The 18,832-nt window shown below is 41.5% G+C and overlaps 1 protein-coding gene across 2 annotated transcripts in view; it reads left to right on the forward strand.

Annotated features, from left to right (window-relative positions):
* LOC119403507 (RUN and FYVE domain-containing protein 2) overlaps positions 1 to 18,832 on the forward strand; it is an 80,830-nt gene that overhangs the window by 51,559 nt on the left and 10,439 nt on the right. For both annotated transcript variants that reach the window (XM_037670447.1, XM_037670439.2), the window contains 2 exons: positions 13,835 to 13,921; positions 16,064 to 16,193. In XM_037670447.1, the coding sequence (XP_037526375.1) occupies positions 13,835 to 13,921; positions 16,064 to 16,193 (217 nt within the window). The remainder of the gene's footprint in view (positions 1 to 13,834; positions 13,922 to 16,063; positions 16,194 to 18,832) is intronic.

The following is an 18,832-nucleotide window of genomic DNA, read 5'->3' on the forward strand; positions in this document are numbered from 1 at the left end:
GCTTACTATAACATGTCTTTAATGTTATCATTAATGTTTTCATTAAGGTTGTGTCAAACAAAGAAGCAAGCTCTCAAAATTCTCCCCTTCTTTTATTTACTATATCATTTCCTTATCATAATAATTATGAATATTTCAGAAAGGCTCGATGTTATCAATAAGTATTTTTGGTTAAAATGTCCCTGGAGCTTTTTTGTCCTCTTCGTTGTATGTACTATTCACATACCACTATCGTAGTACATCAAGAGGTCATTGCCCTTGATTGACTGTACTGCTGTGAGAGCTGGTATTGTGCTGCATGATGATCTGCATGCAGGATGTTTAAATAAACACCACAATTTCAGCATCCTGAAAGTAGTGGCAGGCACATACGGGTACTTGGCTGCAACCTTTTAGTGTGAGCCACTTCTTGCCATATTTTCGGATTTTCCTTCACGCATGACTTGCACCCAGTCTATGGCAAGAGATGAGTCATGGTAGGCGAAAGGTTCAGTATAGCTGGAGAGATTGTGCTACTTGTGAAACTTGGGAATTCACGCAATAATTAGTGTGGCAAGAGATAGTTGGCAGTATAGATTACCAGAACAGCTGGCTCTCCCTTGATCGTGTCGCTTCCTTTAACTGCTTCTAACGTACCATATTTTCTCCCATATAACTAGTACCAAAAAACGAAAAAATGTGGTTAAAAAGGGGGGTTGCGGGTTATGTGCAGAGGTTATATGCATAGTTTTTTTTTTCCGTTTGTAGAGTTAAAGTTAGGGAGGAAGGAAGAAACAAGCGGAAAGGCAGGGAGGTTAGCCAGTTCTTAGACTCGCTGGCTACCCTGTGCTGGGGGAAGGAGTAAAGGGGATAAAAGATGATGGAAGAGAAATGTTACAAAAAAAAAGAGCAAGAAAAGGAAAAAGAGAGAGGAAAAAAAGGAAAGGAAAATATGACCCTGCTTAGAGTCTGTCTCTAAGACCATTTGTCCGCAAGAAGCGCAATAATGCTTTCAAAGCCTTTTGTGCTGATGGCGGACTCAGCCAAGGTCCCAAAACCCTTTGTTTCGACAAAGGCCGATTATCAAGTTAGGGGTGTGGGTTATATGCTGGGGCAGGTTATATGTGAGAAAATATGGTACTACATTGCTCATTAATGTAGCATTGGAAATTGCCTGCGGAAGCTATGGGGTCTCCTACTGAAGCCCATGATTTCATACAGAGTAGGAAGTAGCTTCATGTCACTGAGCGCTGTGAAATCTTCTTTAGTTTGAATGCATATTTCTACAGTATTGCAGACTTCGTATTGCGCTTTTATGTCGCTCTTGTAATATTTCACAAACACAATGTAGACTTCTAATGCATATATATTAAAGAACAGAAATTGTTGCTATGTCTAGGTAGGATACAACTTGTCATTTTATGCACCTGACCTTGATGTAATAGACAGTATAAAAGCTTCTTCCAAGCTATATCCAGTTAGACACAGTTATAATGGAAACAATAATACCACAAAAACCGGTCGTTATAAGACTAGCAGTTATAGGGTAGCGAGTTGGGCTAGTTGGAAAATACTCATGACGGCCAGCGCAAACGGAACATAGACGAGAAAAAGAAACAACGTGTCGTCATTTCTTTTTCTCATCCGTGTTCCGTTTGTGCATTTCCATTTGTGCTATTAGAGTGTGCAACTTGTGTAGCCTAGGTATAGATAAATGTGCAGCTACAGCGAGAGGCACCGTATCTTCATCAGCTTTTTTCTTTTTTGTGGCAGGGTAATTGGTACAATAATCTATTGAACCTTGATCTAAAGGCCTTGCGAGTGACACAGCTCTCATGCACACGAGTGTTTTTCAGTAATGACTGGAAGCAGGTTAGTCTGATTGTAATTCATATTTCCATGACTTGAAGCACAAGAACAAGGAAGGGACAGGATGACGGGCACAGGTAATTTATTAATGGGACACTAAACTGAAACAATAAATTAGTTTAGACTGATAAATTTTACTCTGAAAACCTTAGTGTCATTAATTTCATCACCATAGGTTTATTACTAGATCACAAAATCAATTTCAAAAAGTTGCACTTTTAAATTTCCCGCCGAAATGTTCAGTGGTGATGTCCCAAATTTCAAAGTATTTTTTTGTGGTTTGGCCACATTGGCTCAACAAAATTTCCTGAAACTTGGTACCTTAAGTCGCTGGCTCCTTCAGAAGAAACAAACTTCATTTTTGCTGATTAAAGAAATGGCGAAGCTTGCACTAAGTCGCACAAAGCTTGAAAGAGCGAAGCTAGATGATTCTGAAGTCTCATCTGGTTGCTTCTAGGTTGTTGCTAGGCTTTAGCTACGTGATGCTAATTGATGCTAGGTTGTTGCTAGGTTGCTTCCCAGCGCAGAGAGGTTCGAGTTAAACTACAGACAGTCACAGACACGACTCGGATGTCCAAACTCGAGAGACAGAAATTCGCGCTGAAACAGAGCGTTTGCACCTCCCCTAGATCTACGGGCACGTCGTCGTTCACGTAGAGCTTCCATTGCTTCGGGGTCTTCTCGCATCCGCTGTTGCCTTTCCTGTTCCCTACTATTCTCTCATTGTACGTACTGATGAAGCACTCCGTACAGATGCTTCAGCGAAGCTGAAACATGCGGCCATGGTGTTTATCACTGGGTTAATCCCGACGGTTTATTAAAGCTTTTGTCAATTACTGGTTACTTCTGTCCAGAAATGTTAATTGGTGTTTGCCGCCCATCTGTTACCTTGTTCATTTTTAGTAGACCAGCGGTGAGTAGTGGGATTTGCTCAATTTCTGTGGCTCATACCCATTCGTGGTGATGATAATTTTTTGGTACACACCAAAGCGTTTACAGTTGGCTTAAACAGGTTCGCTGTTAAAGGGGAACTCCGGGGATTTTTTGATATTCACCGATTTCAATTAAACTTTCAGCATATGTTCTCTTCGTTACCCTGATGATATGTGCCAAATTATACAATCGTAAGTCATTTAGTTTTTTTGGAAAACGAATTTTAAAATTGGTAGCCAATTCTGGAATCACGCCTGTTAACGCGGGCCACCCTGTGTATGTGACGTAACATGCCTACGCTTTTCCGACCCCGCTTCGCCCAGCATACGGTTGCAGCGCGCGCTTTCTGCTACGAGGCGGGGACGACGTGAGCAAAGTTGTTCGGCTTTGTTAGCTGCATTGCGCGTTAGTCGTCGTTGACGTCGGGTCTTACAGTAACCACGCACAATATTGAGAAACGAGGAGATCGATGCGGGGCACGTCAGCTACTTCACGCGCCTGCGGGTCGAAATCAAAAGACGATGCTTCCGCGCTCATATAGTAGCTGCAATCATCGCTGAACTCGTCACTGCCAAGTTGAGACGGGTTGCCACAGCTTGATTCAGCGTCATGTGACATCGCCAGCTTGCTTTTCGCGTGATAGATGAAGCGCGTGTGCTATGTTTACAACCTGGCCAGCAGTGGCGGCGTGTAGCGTCCTTCGTGACGTCATCGCATACCCAGCATGGCGCAGCTCAGCTCCCTGTTTCGGTTTCGACTCATCGTTTATTGCTTATTTAAAATTATTGACGAGTCTCTCAGCAAAATGAACCACCATTGCTTTTACAGGACTGTTAATACTATTTGAAAACAGCATTATCTCAATATGGTCGAAAATGCACCGGAGTTCCCCTTTAAAGCTACATAGGCCCTCGTAGACGTCATTGAAATCTATGACGTCACGGCAGCTGGTGCGGGAACTTCAGGGTGGCGTCGCCACCTGCATTTTCTTCTTGTGCGTCTTCTCGCTTACCAAACACCTTCTTGCGGCAAGCGTGGTGATTTTGGTATTGTGAAAGAGTAATTTACCTATACGAGAAAATTTTTTTTCTCTTTAGTGTCTCTTTAACAGCAGAGCTGTTTAGGTCGAGGTGAATTCCCGTGGAGATGTAACGCAGCTCCTAGTGGGTATGTGACACAGAAATTGGGCAAGCCGCACTACCCACCTCCAGTCCATAAAATGTTATGAATTTGAAATTTGAAGCAACTTTATGACTTATCGTCGTGAAGACCTTTTAAACAGTGAAGACGGTGCCAAAACTGCTATAGAGCAAAGTCAAGCAATAAAATAGCAATATGATGCCACCAGCTCTGCTTGTTTAACCAGTCTTTGCAACTTTAAAAGGACACTTAAGTTAAACAATGAATCGGTTTACGTTGATAAATTGTACTCTGAAAACTCGTTAATTTCACAATTAACATTAATTTCAGAATCATAGGTTTATTAATAGAGGAGAAAATCAGTCAAAGTTTCATTTGTCTCCGGCGCGTGACATCACGGATTTCAAAGTGTATTTTTAGTATTTTGGCAACATTGGCTCAACGAAATTTCCTGAAACTCAGTATGTTAGGTCTCTGGCCCAGGGCAATCTACTTTATTTTTACCGATTGGGAACTATATAGGCCCTAGTGGACGCCGTAAAAATCTACGTCACGGCGATTGGTGTGAAAATGTCAAGGTGGTGTCACCGCCCGCATTTTCTTTTTGTGCGTTTTCTCGATTACCAAGTGTCCTCTCGCGGTAAGTGTGGTGATTTTGGTATTGTGCAAGAGTAATTTACCTACTAGTACGAGAAAAATAGTTTTTCTCTTTAGTGTCCCTTTAAGTCAGAAGACCTGCCTCGAATTTTTTTTGATTGCCCATAACACCTGTAGGCATTGCAGTGGGGTGAAGGATCTCTTGTCATTATTAGCTTTAATTAAAGAAATCTTTATTAAGGTAAAACATCAGCATGTTTGGATGCACGTGCAAAAAAAAAAGAGAAGCAAGCTAAATAGCAACCACCACTTCACGCATAACAAGGCATTACTGCACTGTACACATATAGCATTCAAAGCTAGAAAGAATGATTCCTTTTACAACCGACAGCACATTGACATACTGATCATGCTGTTCTTTCCTTTACTTCATAAATTGTTACCACTGTATTGACACGAAATATGAGACTACTGCACAAAGTAAGGCTTGCAGTTTTATCAACCACATAATAACGCTGGTGTGTATCTTCTTTATCTGCTGCCTGCGTAGAAATTGCACTGATTATTCCCTTTATAAGCTGCATTCAGCATTCATTTTTTAAGTAAATAACATGCATGGTGTCATCTCTGCACAGGCAAACATAACAGAGCTCACCCTATGACTAGGAACACTATTGCAATGCTAGCATGATGAAGAGCTCTGGCGATGGAGAGCAAATGCTTCATGCTGCGTTCACTTCACATCATTTAGGAAACTGGAATTACTGTACCTTCAAAACTTGGCGCATGTGAACACAGCATGCATGAAGGAAGCTACCAGCCATCTTAGCATGACATTAACCTTTGCACATGCTTCAGATTACCTCCAAGGTGCAGCACACGGGCTGTATATGCATTCAGCCATATGTACAGCGATGTGCCACCATTGTCAGTTTCAAGGAGACTAATGCTTAAAGCATTTTCACCTAACTTTTTCTAGGTGGCATTAGCTCACCTGCCCCTGTACATAAGTGCAATTTAGTGTCATGTTCCGAAGTGTATGCTAAAATTGGTCTATCATTGCTAGCATTATTTATACATCATGTTGCAGTATATGTGGTATAATTAAATTATTATCAGACCCAAACCAACCCACTGAAGCATAAAAGTTGCAAACGAAAATTTCGCCCTTAGTAGTCCTTCAAGAACGATGGCAAACGTTGGCGCCACATGTTGACATACACTGCGTTCTGGTGTGTCGCATTTTCTTGTACTAGTGAAAGAAGGGGAACTTAAGGGCTCATTTTTTTTCTGTTAGACACAACATTAATTACAACCAACAGACAGTCAAACCAAGGAAAGTATAGGGGACATTATTTGTAGTAATTGTGATATAAACGTGAAGAAAGTAAAGTGGACATAAAGACAATTTGCCGCCGGCAGGGACCGAACCTGCAACCTTCAAATAACGTGTCTGATGCGCTATCAATTGAGCTACGGCGGCGGTCATCCTCCCTTCCACTTTATAGGGTATCTCTGTGCATTTAAACCTGGGAGTTTTAGTCAGCGCTGCTTGTAGCCATGATGGCGAGTGTGGAACACTCTTCTTTTGCCTGCTGGAGTCACATAGCACGTGACCTTGCTACGAGCTGGCAGCTGACCCATAATCCCTCGTATACTACCTGAAGGCATGAAGCCTGCCAGCAGGCAAAAGAAGAGTGTGCCACACTCGCCACCATGGTTGCAAGCTAAAATTTACGCCATCTATACTGACACCTATGCAAACTGCCCTATAGTAAAGCTGTAGTATCTATAACCAACCATATAAGTACGAACTTTATAAACATAACATATGTTTAATGAGGACAGCAATTTGGGGGAACTGGTAGAAGTTCACTCTGTTAATGTAACGTAAAGCACTGAATTACAAGAAAATATGTGTGTCGTTAGCAGAAAGACGTGCAAGGCCAGGCACTACTACCAACATTGCTCAGAGAACATAAATATAGAAGATGAGAGAGTTATTGAGCATGATATTGCAGACACAATATCAGCAGGTCCAAGAAAACAGCAGCAACATTCCGCAGGTGTCATAAACGTACTACTCCATAAGAAGATGGAGTAGTAACTGATGTTTTCAAGAATTACAGGCTAATTACCTTACTGTCAGTACTGTGCACATGTTCACCCTAGTAAGTTCCAATATAGAACAAAAGCGGTAAGAAGGGCTAGAGATAAGTGTGGCATTGGAATACTGGCCTAATTTGTTTAGCAAACACATTAAGGGCACAAAAATGGTAAGGAAGGCAAGAGATAATTCTAAGGTATGTTTGTGGATACGGGCCTAAGTCTGAGTGTTTGAACCTTTGAGTTTGTGTCAGCCCTGTTTAGTTGGATCAAGAGTGAGTCTGGCTCGATTAAATTAAATTCTAAGGTCTTTCATGCCAAAACCACGATCTGACAAGATATCATGCCGTTGTGAGGACTCTACATTTATTTTAACCAATTTGGTATCTTTACTGGGCACACAAAGTGAAGCACACATGATTTTGCATGGCTCCGAGAATAGAACCTGCAGCCTCATTATAGAAGCAAAATGCCAAAGCTGCCAAGACGTTGTGGTGGACATTGTTTCTTATTTTTGTGCGAATCCAATTGAACCCTACTGTTCTTTTTCAGATTAGCACATGAATTTTGCACCCTACATGCATGGTGTTCATGTGGTCCTATACACTCAATTTGGACACCTTAACAAGCGCAAAGCAGCACTCACACAAGGAACTGTCCAGTTGGCAGGACGGGCGCTAGTCCTGTCTACGTGTCTAGTGCCCATCTTATCTACGTGTCTTTTCCTTGTGTGAGTGCTGCTTTGTGCTTGTTAAAATGTCTAAGTTCAGTTATCACCAGTTATCCCAAACTTCTGCATTGAATAGTCCTATATAAACACTTTGGGGCAGATGTATGCCTCACGACAATGAGTCTCATGTGTATGAAAGGTGTTTTACACCTATTAACATGTTCATTGCTGTTAAAACCTGTCATTGCAGTTTAAGGATGTTAAATTGACTTCAGGTGTAAAAAACATATTTTCTGAAAGTCGGGATGGCATTTGGTGCTATGTTATGAAAAGCAGCTTTACTTTTAGACGAGAAATACATATGGATACCAATATTTGAAGAGCTGCAACTCAGCTGCCATGTGGCACAGCGAAAAAGCTTTTACATGAAGTTACTGGCTTTGAATTCATTGCCATACATTTCTCCCACAACCTGTTTGTGGATGAATTTTTGTTAAAGTGCAGTGAATTCACGACAAAAATTGTTTCATTTGATTCCTAGCTTGGCCTAACACACTTTTTAATGCTGTTGTCTAATAAAGGCACATGTAACGCCTCAACATTGCTTTTCTGGTGACAAACTGGTTTATATCTTTAAGGCTGTGAAAATGTTCAGTCTTAATGTCAGGGCTCATAAAATAGCCACCAGGATTGCTTAGTAGTTGTGATGTTGCAAAGTCAAATTCACGGTCACAGCAGCCACATTGAAGAAACACCTGTGTACATAGATTTAGGTGCACATTAAAAAAATAGAAAAAGCAACAAAGAAAAAAGATTTCACCTAGCTGTGTTGGTATATCTAGCTATAGGTGTGTGTAGGGTTCTTAGTTAGGAATGGCGAAGTTTCACTGCAGCCCCACCCCCCCTCCTATTTATTTATTGGTTGAGTCTGAAAGAAAACAAGCTTCGTAATGTGTGCAAAAATGAAAATGAAGCGATGACATGCTTCTCACAATGGCCTGCATTTGGTCCCCGGCTTTCCGGGGGTAAATGTGGGAAGTAAACAGTTTTGGAATGTAACATGAGTCGGTCCTTGGCCGTCATTATCGTGTAAAACCTGCATGGCCATAACTCTGCACTTTAAATAGTGACGAGACAGGTCCGACTGAGTAAAGGTATAGGGCAGACTGTTTGCCCCTTCCCCCCATTTGATGATTACAGGGAGCAGACAACCTCCTTGCCTCTGTGTGCACACGCCTATATATCTAACCTTCAATAGCACCAAAAATGCCACTTTTATGTTGAGAATAGGCATAAAAGTAAAGACTGGTTGTACTGCTGCTTTTAAATTTTTGCATCAGCCTTGCAGTGATATATTTTGAAGGTGCTCACTGGAGCCTAAATTAATTGTTTTTCGAAAAATGGACAACAATATGTTTTAGACTAACCAAAGATTCAACATCTGAAGTTTCAGAACTTTTACTGGGCCAGTATGGCCCGAATATGAAAAAGCGCAGTCAAATCTGTGAAGTTGCATGACATTTCGGCACAGAGGTTTTGGTCCGAAGTTTCAAAAATGAAATAACTTCGACCTTCACTTTTTGCTTTAATAATCAAACTAATATTGCGAAATTATTGAAAATAGAGTTTTCAATGTATATTTCAGCAAAAGCTTCTATGACAGAACCTGCCAACACAATAATGGTGTGCAGAAACTGGAAGCTCAGCATAGTGCTCTTGCTGAGCACTCTAATAAGCACAACCGTGTAATCGATTCCAACGGTGCCTCCTTGACGGACACTGAGACAACCCCAATAATTCAGCTTCCCCTCAATTCATGTGATTCAAAACATTACTGGTAACAAAACCTCTCATAGAGGACACTGCCCACTGGCCTTCATGATGCAGTGGAGAGGAGGAGCCAGAAGCAAAAAGACGCCATCTCTTCAAACACAGCACTCACCCCCTGAGGAAGGGACCAAATCAGTGCAGAAATGTCGGCACTACCTTAAGCTTTGGCTGGTGCCAGTTTAGCCTAAAGGAATTTTCTAACATGCCAGATAGATTTCTGTTGAAGATGTTTACATTTAATGCTTCAGCAAGCTAAACTGATTTAGTATTTCTCTTTAGTGCCCCTTTAATCTTTCGTGCCCCACTCCAGCATGCCTGTAGTAATCATACCATATAGTTTTGGCACATAAAATCCCAAAATTAATTCTTTTAGGGAGTGTGATATCAATCAGTGGAATGCTACTCTTGGCACAGAAAATCATGCATATCCCATGGACTGTTGTGATCGGTGTGAGCATAGTTTTGTGAAACTGGCAAGACGATACAGGCCACTACGGCATGATACAAGACATGTGACAAATTTTAGCAGCAAACGTGTGCCATAGCTCTCCTCAGCCTTGGCGGAGGTCTTTGCAGAAATGGGACACAGTAGTGCCACCGATACCAGCATCTAAACTACCGGACACCACAAGAAAACCTTCTCTCACCATGACTTTCCAACCACACGCAGATTTGCCGCACTGAAACTAGAAGTGGGCTTCAGCGAATACGGTTGCAAATCAATGACAGCACAGCTGTATGGAATTCTTTTTTCAGGTGTAATTCTTATCTTCAATGTTAACTAACAGAGCATGTGCTTGCACATTTAGTAAATTGTTATTATGCAGCACAGCTCACACTGCAAGCATCCAAAAGGCTAGCTGGCTTGAGAAATGCTGGTAAGGGTGCTTGTCTCTCTTTCCAGCATGTGTCTGTGGCCTAATTTTATTATACATATGTCCTCAAGATGGACAGCTACTTTGCCAAAATGCATTGCTGAGAAGATTATAGGTTTGGCATTTCAGCGTGACATGCATGTCTTGCACAGGGATTTCTGTGGACAAAAACGTATCAAATAGTTCATTTTGAATTGATTTCTACAGTGCAAAATACGAGACAGAAGACAAAGAAGCACACATGGACAGCGCTGTACTCTCAACTGAAGGTTTACTGCATATGATACAAACGTGAAGGTTTACCCGAATGCGCAGGGGAAATTGGTTATGAGCAAAAGAAAAAGAAAAAAAGAAACACGAAAGGTACCACAGTCTGGTTATCGCCTGTGCATGATGTTCAGGAATTCAATTTCTATATTGCTTAAGAAGATAGAGGGCTGGCTGATGCACTTCACACCGTTTTTGTTAATATGGTAAGTCTCTAAGATTAGTCTTTTGTTCGTGTCACTGTGTCTGTATAACACTTCTGAACAATCCGCCTTTCTCACGACGCCCCTGCGCATGCACGCATCCCTAGCAGAAAAGTCACGAAACGTTTCTTCATCTCGGGGGCTTTGCTTCTGGCAATACCGGTTGTCTTGGCCCCTGCAAAGCCCCTACCAAAATGGCAGAGGGCAGCACAGGAAAATGAAAAAGGCAGATTAAACAGTGGCCTACACTAATGCTTCCTTCAATATGCTGCCAAATTTTATAATCGGTCACTCTTTTGGCACTTCCTCTGGTGCTCTCGTAGTCTGACATTAGCGCACCTTCCAGTTTGCCCAATGTAACTATTGCTGCATGACAGAGGGATCCTGTAAATTACTTGCTGCACAAGGGATGAACGAGCTTCTGTGTTTGTCAGCACAGTCACCTTTCCTTTTGGTTTCCTTCTTCCCTCTGCCTCACTCGCACGCAAATGCTGCCCAGCTTCTTGGGAGCCGTAAAAACAACTTTCAAATCATATCTGGATGCGACATTCTTAACGTTATGCGCCAGCTTGTGAACGTAGGGCAGTGGGGCGATATGGCTTCTCTTATCTTTCTCTTGGCCTTCGCGCTTGCTGGATTGTTTGATCCATCTTGCTCACAGGATCTAGTAACCACATTATCTGGATACCCTGTCTTTTGTAATCTCTGGATCTCAGCATGAGCACTGCTTTGCACTGTGTCATCACATGACTTGGACACAGTCGCTCGCGTCAAAGATACAGCCAACCCATCTTTAATTACTTTGGAATGTGCTGATGTATAAAGAAATAGTGGCTTTTGCAAACTAGGCGGGTACTGCCAGCACACATGTTCTGAGTAGAATGTTAGCATTAAATCTAAAAACTGGAGGTGTGATTCCTTTGGCAGTTCTGTAATAAAGTTACGTCCGCTTCCGCTCTCTTTAAATAACTTGAGAATATCTACCACCTTTTTGTTAATGTTTTTCACTTCACACGGGATTAGATAATTGTCAACATAATGAAATATTTTGAAAGTTAAGCCATTCAACCTCTCATGAATCACCCTGTCGACTTTGCTTAAGAAAATATTACTAAGTACTGAGGCGACGCGAGAGCTGATGCGTACACCGCTCTTTTGAAGGACGACTTAATTGTTAACACCTACAAAAGTGGATTGCATGTAAGACATGAGAAATTCCATGAAGGTATTCACTGACATCTTTGTTCTTTGACAGCGTTGTCTGTGTGTGCTTCTTTGTCTTCCATCTTGTATTTTGCGCTGTACAAGTAAATTCAAAACGAATCAAGACCAACTAGCCCGGCTGTCCGTTTTGGTATCAAATGGTGTATTGTTATGTAGCCCGCACGCTAGCACGGGCTACATAACCGGGTCACCAATTTGTAGAAATAGGCAGACAGATGTCGATGCTGTAAGATCACAAAATATGTATTTCGTCTGGAACCATTTACATAGACGCGAACAAGAACACGCGCGACCGTCACGTGCTGGTTGCTTCGTCGTCGTCGTCTTTTCCTGGTGGGATTCTCGTAGCCCGCACTAGTGCACTACAGTTACAACCAATTGACAAAGAACATCGCATGGAACCATTATTTAGGTCAGAGTATTTTTAAAGTGTTCATTTAAATGAACCCCAAAATAAAATGTCTTTGCAGCTCATACACATTATACAACATTGTCCTATGGTTTCGGGTACCTTGCACAGATGAAAGCTATTTGAGCATACTGTATTTTCTGGCATATAACCTGCACCAAAAAATGGGAAAATGTGCTTAAAAAGTGGGGGTGCGGGTTATATGCATAGTTTTTTTTTTCCTTTTGTAAAGTTAAAGTTAGGGGTGTGGGTTATAAGCTGGGGTGGATTATATGTGAGAAAATACAATAACTAAAAACTTGGCTTCATTATTGCTGCTCTGCAAAAATTTACTGAGCCGTCTGGAAGGTACACACTACTAGGAGTGCTGACTGTAATGCATTCTATAATTTTGTTTTCTGAAGTAATGCACTGTCAAAATTGTTGGCACTAAGCTAGACATTATTTACTTTTCTGTTGTCTTTTTTTTTTTCGTGTGCACTTTTCAACACCACAGCGTGGCCAATCATCCTCATAGGTATGGGCCATATTATCAGCCCACAACCTATCGTGTGAGGCGCACACTGACATCGTGTGAGGTGTACACTGATAAGCTCCCAAGTACTAGTATTCTTTCAATACTTGGTGTCTTTCGCCTGTGTTAGCTGGCGACAGGTGGACTCAATGGTTGTGCTTCAGGCTGTCACTGAGCAGCTTTTTCTTCCTTGTTCTTTTCCTTTTTTGCTTGCATGACTTGTGCTACTGCATACTTGCAGTTATTGTCGATGGAGGATTGAAATTCTTGAATAACACAGCAGAGACTGTGAATATTTAGTTACTCATGGCATGTGTTATAGCCATGACTTCTGCTGTATTGTGCAAGAGGGTGTGCAGCAGTATCCAAAAGCAACAAAAAGCAATATTAAAGCGACAGTCCAAAAGCGTGGTGTAAAACAAAATACAATATTACAAAATGAATTTGTCTTCAGCACTGTTTAAAGTGTGCATAATTGTTAAAGTTGGTTAATAAAGAACAATATTTAATAATTATGCCTTCTTGAAGCCTGAAGTTCCAAATTGCCTCTTCTTGGTCAAATAACACAGTGGTTGTAATGTCATTTGTGTAATTGCTGTAGCATTGTTTGTTTGTCTGTTTGTTTGCTTTCCAAGAAGTTTGAAGCATTAACTTTGAACTCCACGTGATTATTTAAGGGAGTTGCATTCTTGCAGAAGAAAACATTTGCGGTGACCGTCATCTGATAGGAACTCAGTAGACTGGCTACCCATATCTGAACAGTGGTATAATAAAGCAAACCCCATTGTTGGGGCAAATGCTATTCTTGTTTAACTTTGTTTTATTTTGATTATCATACGCCTTTTCATTGAATATTAATGCACATTGGCTTGGAACAGTTTTTTATGAAACGAACAGTAGAAAAAGTGAGCAACGAGGGAAAGTTATTCTTCCATGATGTGGCTCCTGAAGCGTGTGCTGACAGTGCAATAGCTTGTGTCGATACCTTGTCCAGCACCAGAGGGTCTCTTTTGCTTGTGCCTGTAGGAGCAGTATTGCTGCAACAGCGCCAGATGGTATGGCCGCTGTCACCCAAGATGCCCCTTGATTGAATTGGTTGCAGTGTTGGGCAGTGTAATTTTAACACTTGTCTTATATGATGAAACATTGTGAGGGTGGTGGCTTTTAGCTCTATTTATAAATACATTGCATAATTGCTTGACTAATGATTGATTTCAGAGCACAGTCAATAGAAAAACAAAAGCAGGCTTTTGAAGAAACAACAAGAAGCCTAGGACAGCAGCTCATTGACAAAGATCAAAAAAGGTAACTAATCCATCTTCACCCATTGCTGATTCTGATGTACCGTGATGGCTTTTTATTTATAGGTATGAATCACTTATACATTCTATTCACGCAGTAGTGTGGTATGCCTTTTGCTTTTATATCTTGCCAACACAGGCACGGCTTTACATTTAACATGGTGAGAAAAGAGAAGACAGAGGCCAGTAATATGTTTATTAGTGGAAGGAGGTGGGGAGGGGGGGCTGTACAGTTAGACTTGAGACTGGATTTGTAGTCCAGTCATCTCATTCTTGTCTGTATTAGTATGCCATTTTTCGATTGTCAATGTACCTGCGATGCAGAGATGAATGTTGATTGAGGCTTATTGGGGTGTTAATGGCATAACAAGTGAGATATTTGTCTTTTTTACCCCTTAATTCTTATAAACATACCACGTAAATACAAATTTCTGCTTGTGTGTGTGAATGATGCAGCTTCCATTCGCTGCTAAAGAGTTGCTGTCGATCAATGACATGCTGATATTGTTCTCATTGGCTAATGTGGCCAGGAGTTCTGCTGGTTTGCCAGAGGGTGATAACATAATACCTTTAAATCTGGCAATTCCATCAACACTGTTCTTTTGGTGTCCTGATAGCCTGCATGCACCATTTTCCTATTCTGCATTCACAAGAAATTTTAATGGGACATTCTCACATTAGCATGACTTGACAATAATGCTTATGCACTGGCTTGTATGTGAGCACCTATTTAGTGTGAGAGGCACAGGAACAGTATCCATTGAGGATTACATTGTATCAAATTTTTAGGAGGAGGAGACATGTTTTCGTTCGTTCTCCTGGCTGAGAGAGGCTAGCAAGTTTTCAAGATGAGTAAACAATGTGCAATGGATCTGCCTCTTTACCTAGGTAATCTCATTAACTTGCACGTAGTATTAAACAATTATTGCGTAGAAAAGTCAAGTGGAAATCAGTTTTAATATATTACTTGTGCCTTAATATTTTAATTCGTGAATGAGACATTAAATACAAAAGTATGGTGTAAGCACTGATCCATTGTTACTCTTAAGTAGCGAAATATTGCACTGAACAAATTAAGATCTGTTGTTTTGGTCACATGCATTACTTTATTATTGTGGATGAAATTAATGTGAAACAATGTTTCCTTATTTTTGTTCTTTATAATGAAACTCGCTGCATTCAACATGCCCTGAAATGCCAGTGATTAAAGGAGAGAGAAATGTGGTGCTTCTTTTTTTCCCATTGATAGTAAACAGATTACAGCGTGTGCTGATAATTAAATTCCTGCAGGCAATTTCGTTGACCCTTGGATGAGTGTACCTGCCACATCAGAAAGTTTGTTTACAACCAACAGCTTCCATATGTGAACCTCGGTGCTCTTTTGGAATGTCTGCATCTAGTATGCCATAGTCCCCTAGAAAGCATCCTTCAAATCGGGCCTTCTCATTCTGAAAAAAAAAAATAGGGTGGGGGGGGGCAGTTTGTAACTTATGCCATTTCATTGGTGATGTTTGGCATTTTGTAAGTTACTTATCCACTCGAATGAAACCACGAACTACTGTGGCCACTTATAAGCTTTATTATTAAAGTAATGAGTGCCAGTGAATATATAACATATGCAACTTCATTCTAAAATTGGACTGTTCTGTTGGAACAAACGCCACATATTCACATGTGCTAAAGGAGTGTAATGTCTAGCAACGGAGCTTGCCATTGCATGTTGAGCATTTATGTGGAAGGACACGTTTATGGTGATTGTGGTGTTAAGTAAAGTAGTGAAGTTGTGGGTGGTCTTTAAAAACATGTGAAGAGGAACGAACGCATGTGACATTGTGTGGGGAAAAAGTTTGAAGATTATTTCAGTTTATCGAAAGCAAACCAGGCTTTCTTAAAGATGAGCGAAATACAGTTGGAGTTGTTCTACTATAAGGTTGTCATAGAAAAACAGTAGGAAACGCTGTGGCTGGATGCAAAAAGTTAGGAAAGATGCTCGCTTTTTTACTGTGTTGCATGCTAAGCAGAAAAAAGGTTGCATTTCCTTTTTTCTTGCAGCCATCCAAGTGCATCGCAACACAATCAAGAGTTTGTCATACATTTATACTTTGGCCGAAAAGCGTGCACGTGCATTACTGTTGTTCTCATCCAGGTCCCTGTTGGAATCCGACCTGAAAATTGAGCGTGAGTGGCGTGTGTCACTCCAGGCCACGGTGGCTGAACAGCAGGAGGAAGCCTCGAAGCTGCAACGAGGTATTGATGCCTACCAACAGATGGCACAGGTCTGTCAACTCCTGTTCTTTTCATGTCTCTTGAACTGCTACCTTGTGCCCTGTGTAGTGAAACGATGCTTTTTTTTTTCGTTCCCCCCCCCCCCCCCCCCCCCCCATGCCCTCAATACTAAGTTTCATTCCTGTTGAATGGTTTTGTTCCGCAACTAATTTTAGTCACTGCTGCTTTTACCGCTTCTTTCAGCTGCCCAATGAATTGAATGCTTTTAATGCATAACATTATTTATGCGAGTCAGTCTAAAAATTCCCTCTGTCCATCTGTGGCCCCAGAAGGTGTGGGCTGATCTCGGAGATACTACAATACTGGGTCGACACAGGACAGAGGGAAAGCAGGCTTCCAGTAGTGCAATATTGTACCTGGTTGTGACCTGTTATTGACCCCTGTCCTAATATAGGGACACAATATGCAGTTGAAGCCCATTATGTGAGTGCTTGACAGCGGCATGTGTGGTGCGATAATGAGGCATGTGCAATTACATGTCATACTTAAACACGGATAGACCCATACTCAGTATACCGGGACTAAACACATTCAAGAAGAAACCTGAGAAATAAGTATAAGACACACATAAGAGGGAACGAAAAGACTCTACATGTATGGGAGGAATATGAGATACAAGACTATGTGAGTGTGTATATGTATACAAGTTGTCTTTAATGTCATATGTAGGTATGGGGGAATATTCGGGCGTTTCGAATATTCGAACGAATATTACAGTATTCGAATTCACTTCGATACAAATTTAGATTATTCGAAATTTCGAAGTATTCGAAATGAACGAATATATGTAGTATACTACATTTGACCGCACATAACCATCTGTAAAGGTGGTTTCACTGCAGCGTCTGGTTGCTGTGCCGTGAAACAACCCATCTAAGGGAAATCTGCACTGCCGCGAAGCCACACTTTAAGGTTAAATGTACAGTACGGTTCACTCTTAGAGGGAACACGCGATCGCGTGGCCGGCGGCCCGCGTGGCGCAAACTGGTGGCGAGATTTGTAAACGCGGCGCACGCGCATAAAGACGTCAGGGCGGCGTTTGCCGCTGTTCGTCTGCTACTTCCTGCCCCTGCGCTTGGCGAGCGCTGGACAGCGCTTCCGTTTTTCAGCGGTGCGATTCATGTAGCCGCCACTTTACCTGCGCCTCGTCGGGTAATCAGCAGGCAGAAAAAAAAAGTGTGGTTTGTTTGTTGCTGTCGTTTCTTGCCAGTTTTGATGTGATGCGATTCGCGGCCCCAGCGGCCGAATTTTGACTGGGGCCCCCAGCTGTGGGATACTGTGAAAGTGATAACGAAGCCTGTCACTTGCGTAACCTAGTGTAACTGCTCCATTATGAGGGAAACTGCGAAAAAAAAAAACGTCGACAAAGGGAGAACAGAACAGCACAAGCGCATGCGTTTGTGCACATGCACTTGTGCTGTTCTGTTCTCCCTTTGTCAACGTTGTTTTTTTTTTTTCGCAGTTTCCCTCATAATGAATTATCAACTAGCCCAACAGTCTATTCTTGTAAGTGCTCACCGATAAGTTAGTCATAAGCTTTCAACATGCTGTTCGCACCAGGCGGCCGCTTTTTATAACAGACAAGGAGATTTATGCCCGATGCAGAGATCATAGCAAGCTTGTCCTTCGAACCGTAGAAATATAGAATTTCGCGAGCGCGCCCCGAGCGCTGGGGCGGAGAAGTAGCAGGCGACGCGGAACACGAACCGCCCTTGTGATTCTACGCGCACACTCCGCATTTCCAAATCTCGCCAGCAGTTAGCGCTCCGCGGACCGCCGGCCGTGCGCTCGCGTGTTCCCTCTAAGAGTGGACCGTACTGTACATATTTTTTAAAGTTTAAAAGCGTGTTATATGGGCTTATATGCGCTAAGTATAGTAATTTTTAAATTGTAACGTCCACTTATAACTTGCACCCTACTGCTATTCAAATCTTGATACTATTCAAGGCTGCTTCATTTCAAACCAAAAAAGTGACATTCACTCATACCTAGTTCCACTCCTTAAAAATATTGTGCAAGGGTCATGACAAAAATGCTCAATTTTTCTTAATAATATGTGGTGAGTATATTCAAACTATTCAATTCAAAATTATTCGACCAAATCACTATTCGCTTTGGATTCGCTTCGAACCTCAAATTCACTATTCGCCCATCCTTAATCATATGCATAGGCAAGCATCCCTCCAACCATGACACATATATGAAAGAGTCGAAATAGCAGCAGAGAGCAAGCTAAAGAAACATCATGTTATGCTTATCTTTGATAATTCCCGTTCAGGGAAGCTCCATTTTTATTTTTATCTGCAATGCTTATGTTAGCATTGTTCACGGGAACACAACCTATGATGCAGGCACATTCACTCAAGTATGATAGTAATTACTGTTGCGGGATGAAGGTACGTATCACAAGGCGAGGTGTACAATTTTTGAGAGTCTACATGCTTATAATAGGCTTGCCACAATTCCAGGAGCTGATTATTGTTTCACCATAAACAATTTATCATGTGGTCATCAATTGGGGTGCCTCCTGGAAAGTTGTATAAAGAATATCCTATGATGGTTATGAATGCGATTATACTAAACATACTCAAAGAAAATCCATGTCCAGAGTTTTTCAGTATGTATGAGT

This window comes from Rhipicephalus sanguineus, chromosome 1, assembly GCF_013339695.2.
Source record: "Rhipicephalus sanguineus isolate Rsan-2018 chromosome 1, BIME_Rsan_1.4, whole genome shotgun sequence".
NCBI lineage: Eukaryota > Metazoa > Arthropoda > Arachnida > Ixodida > Ixodidae > Rhipicephalus > Rhipicephalus sanguineus.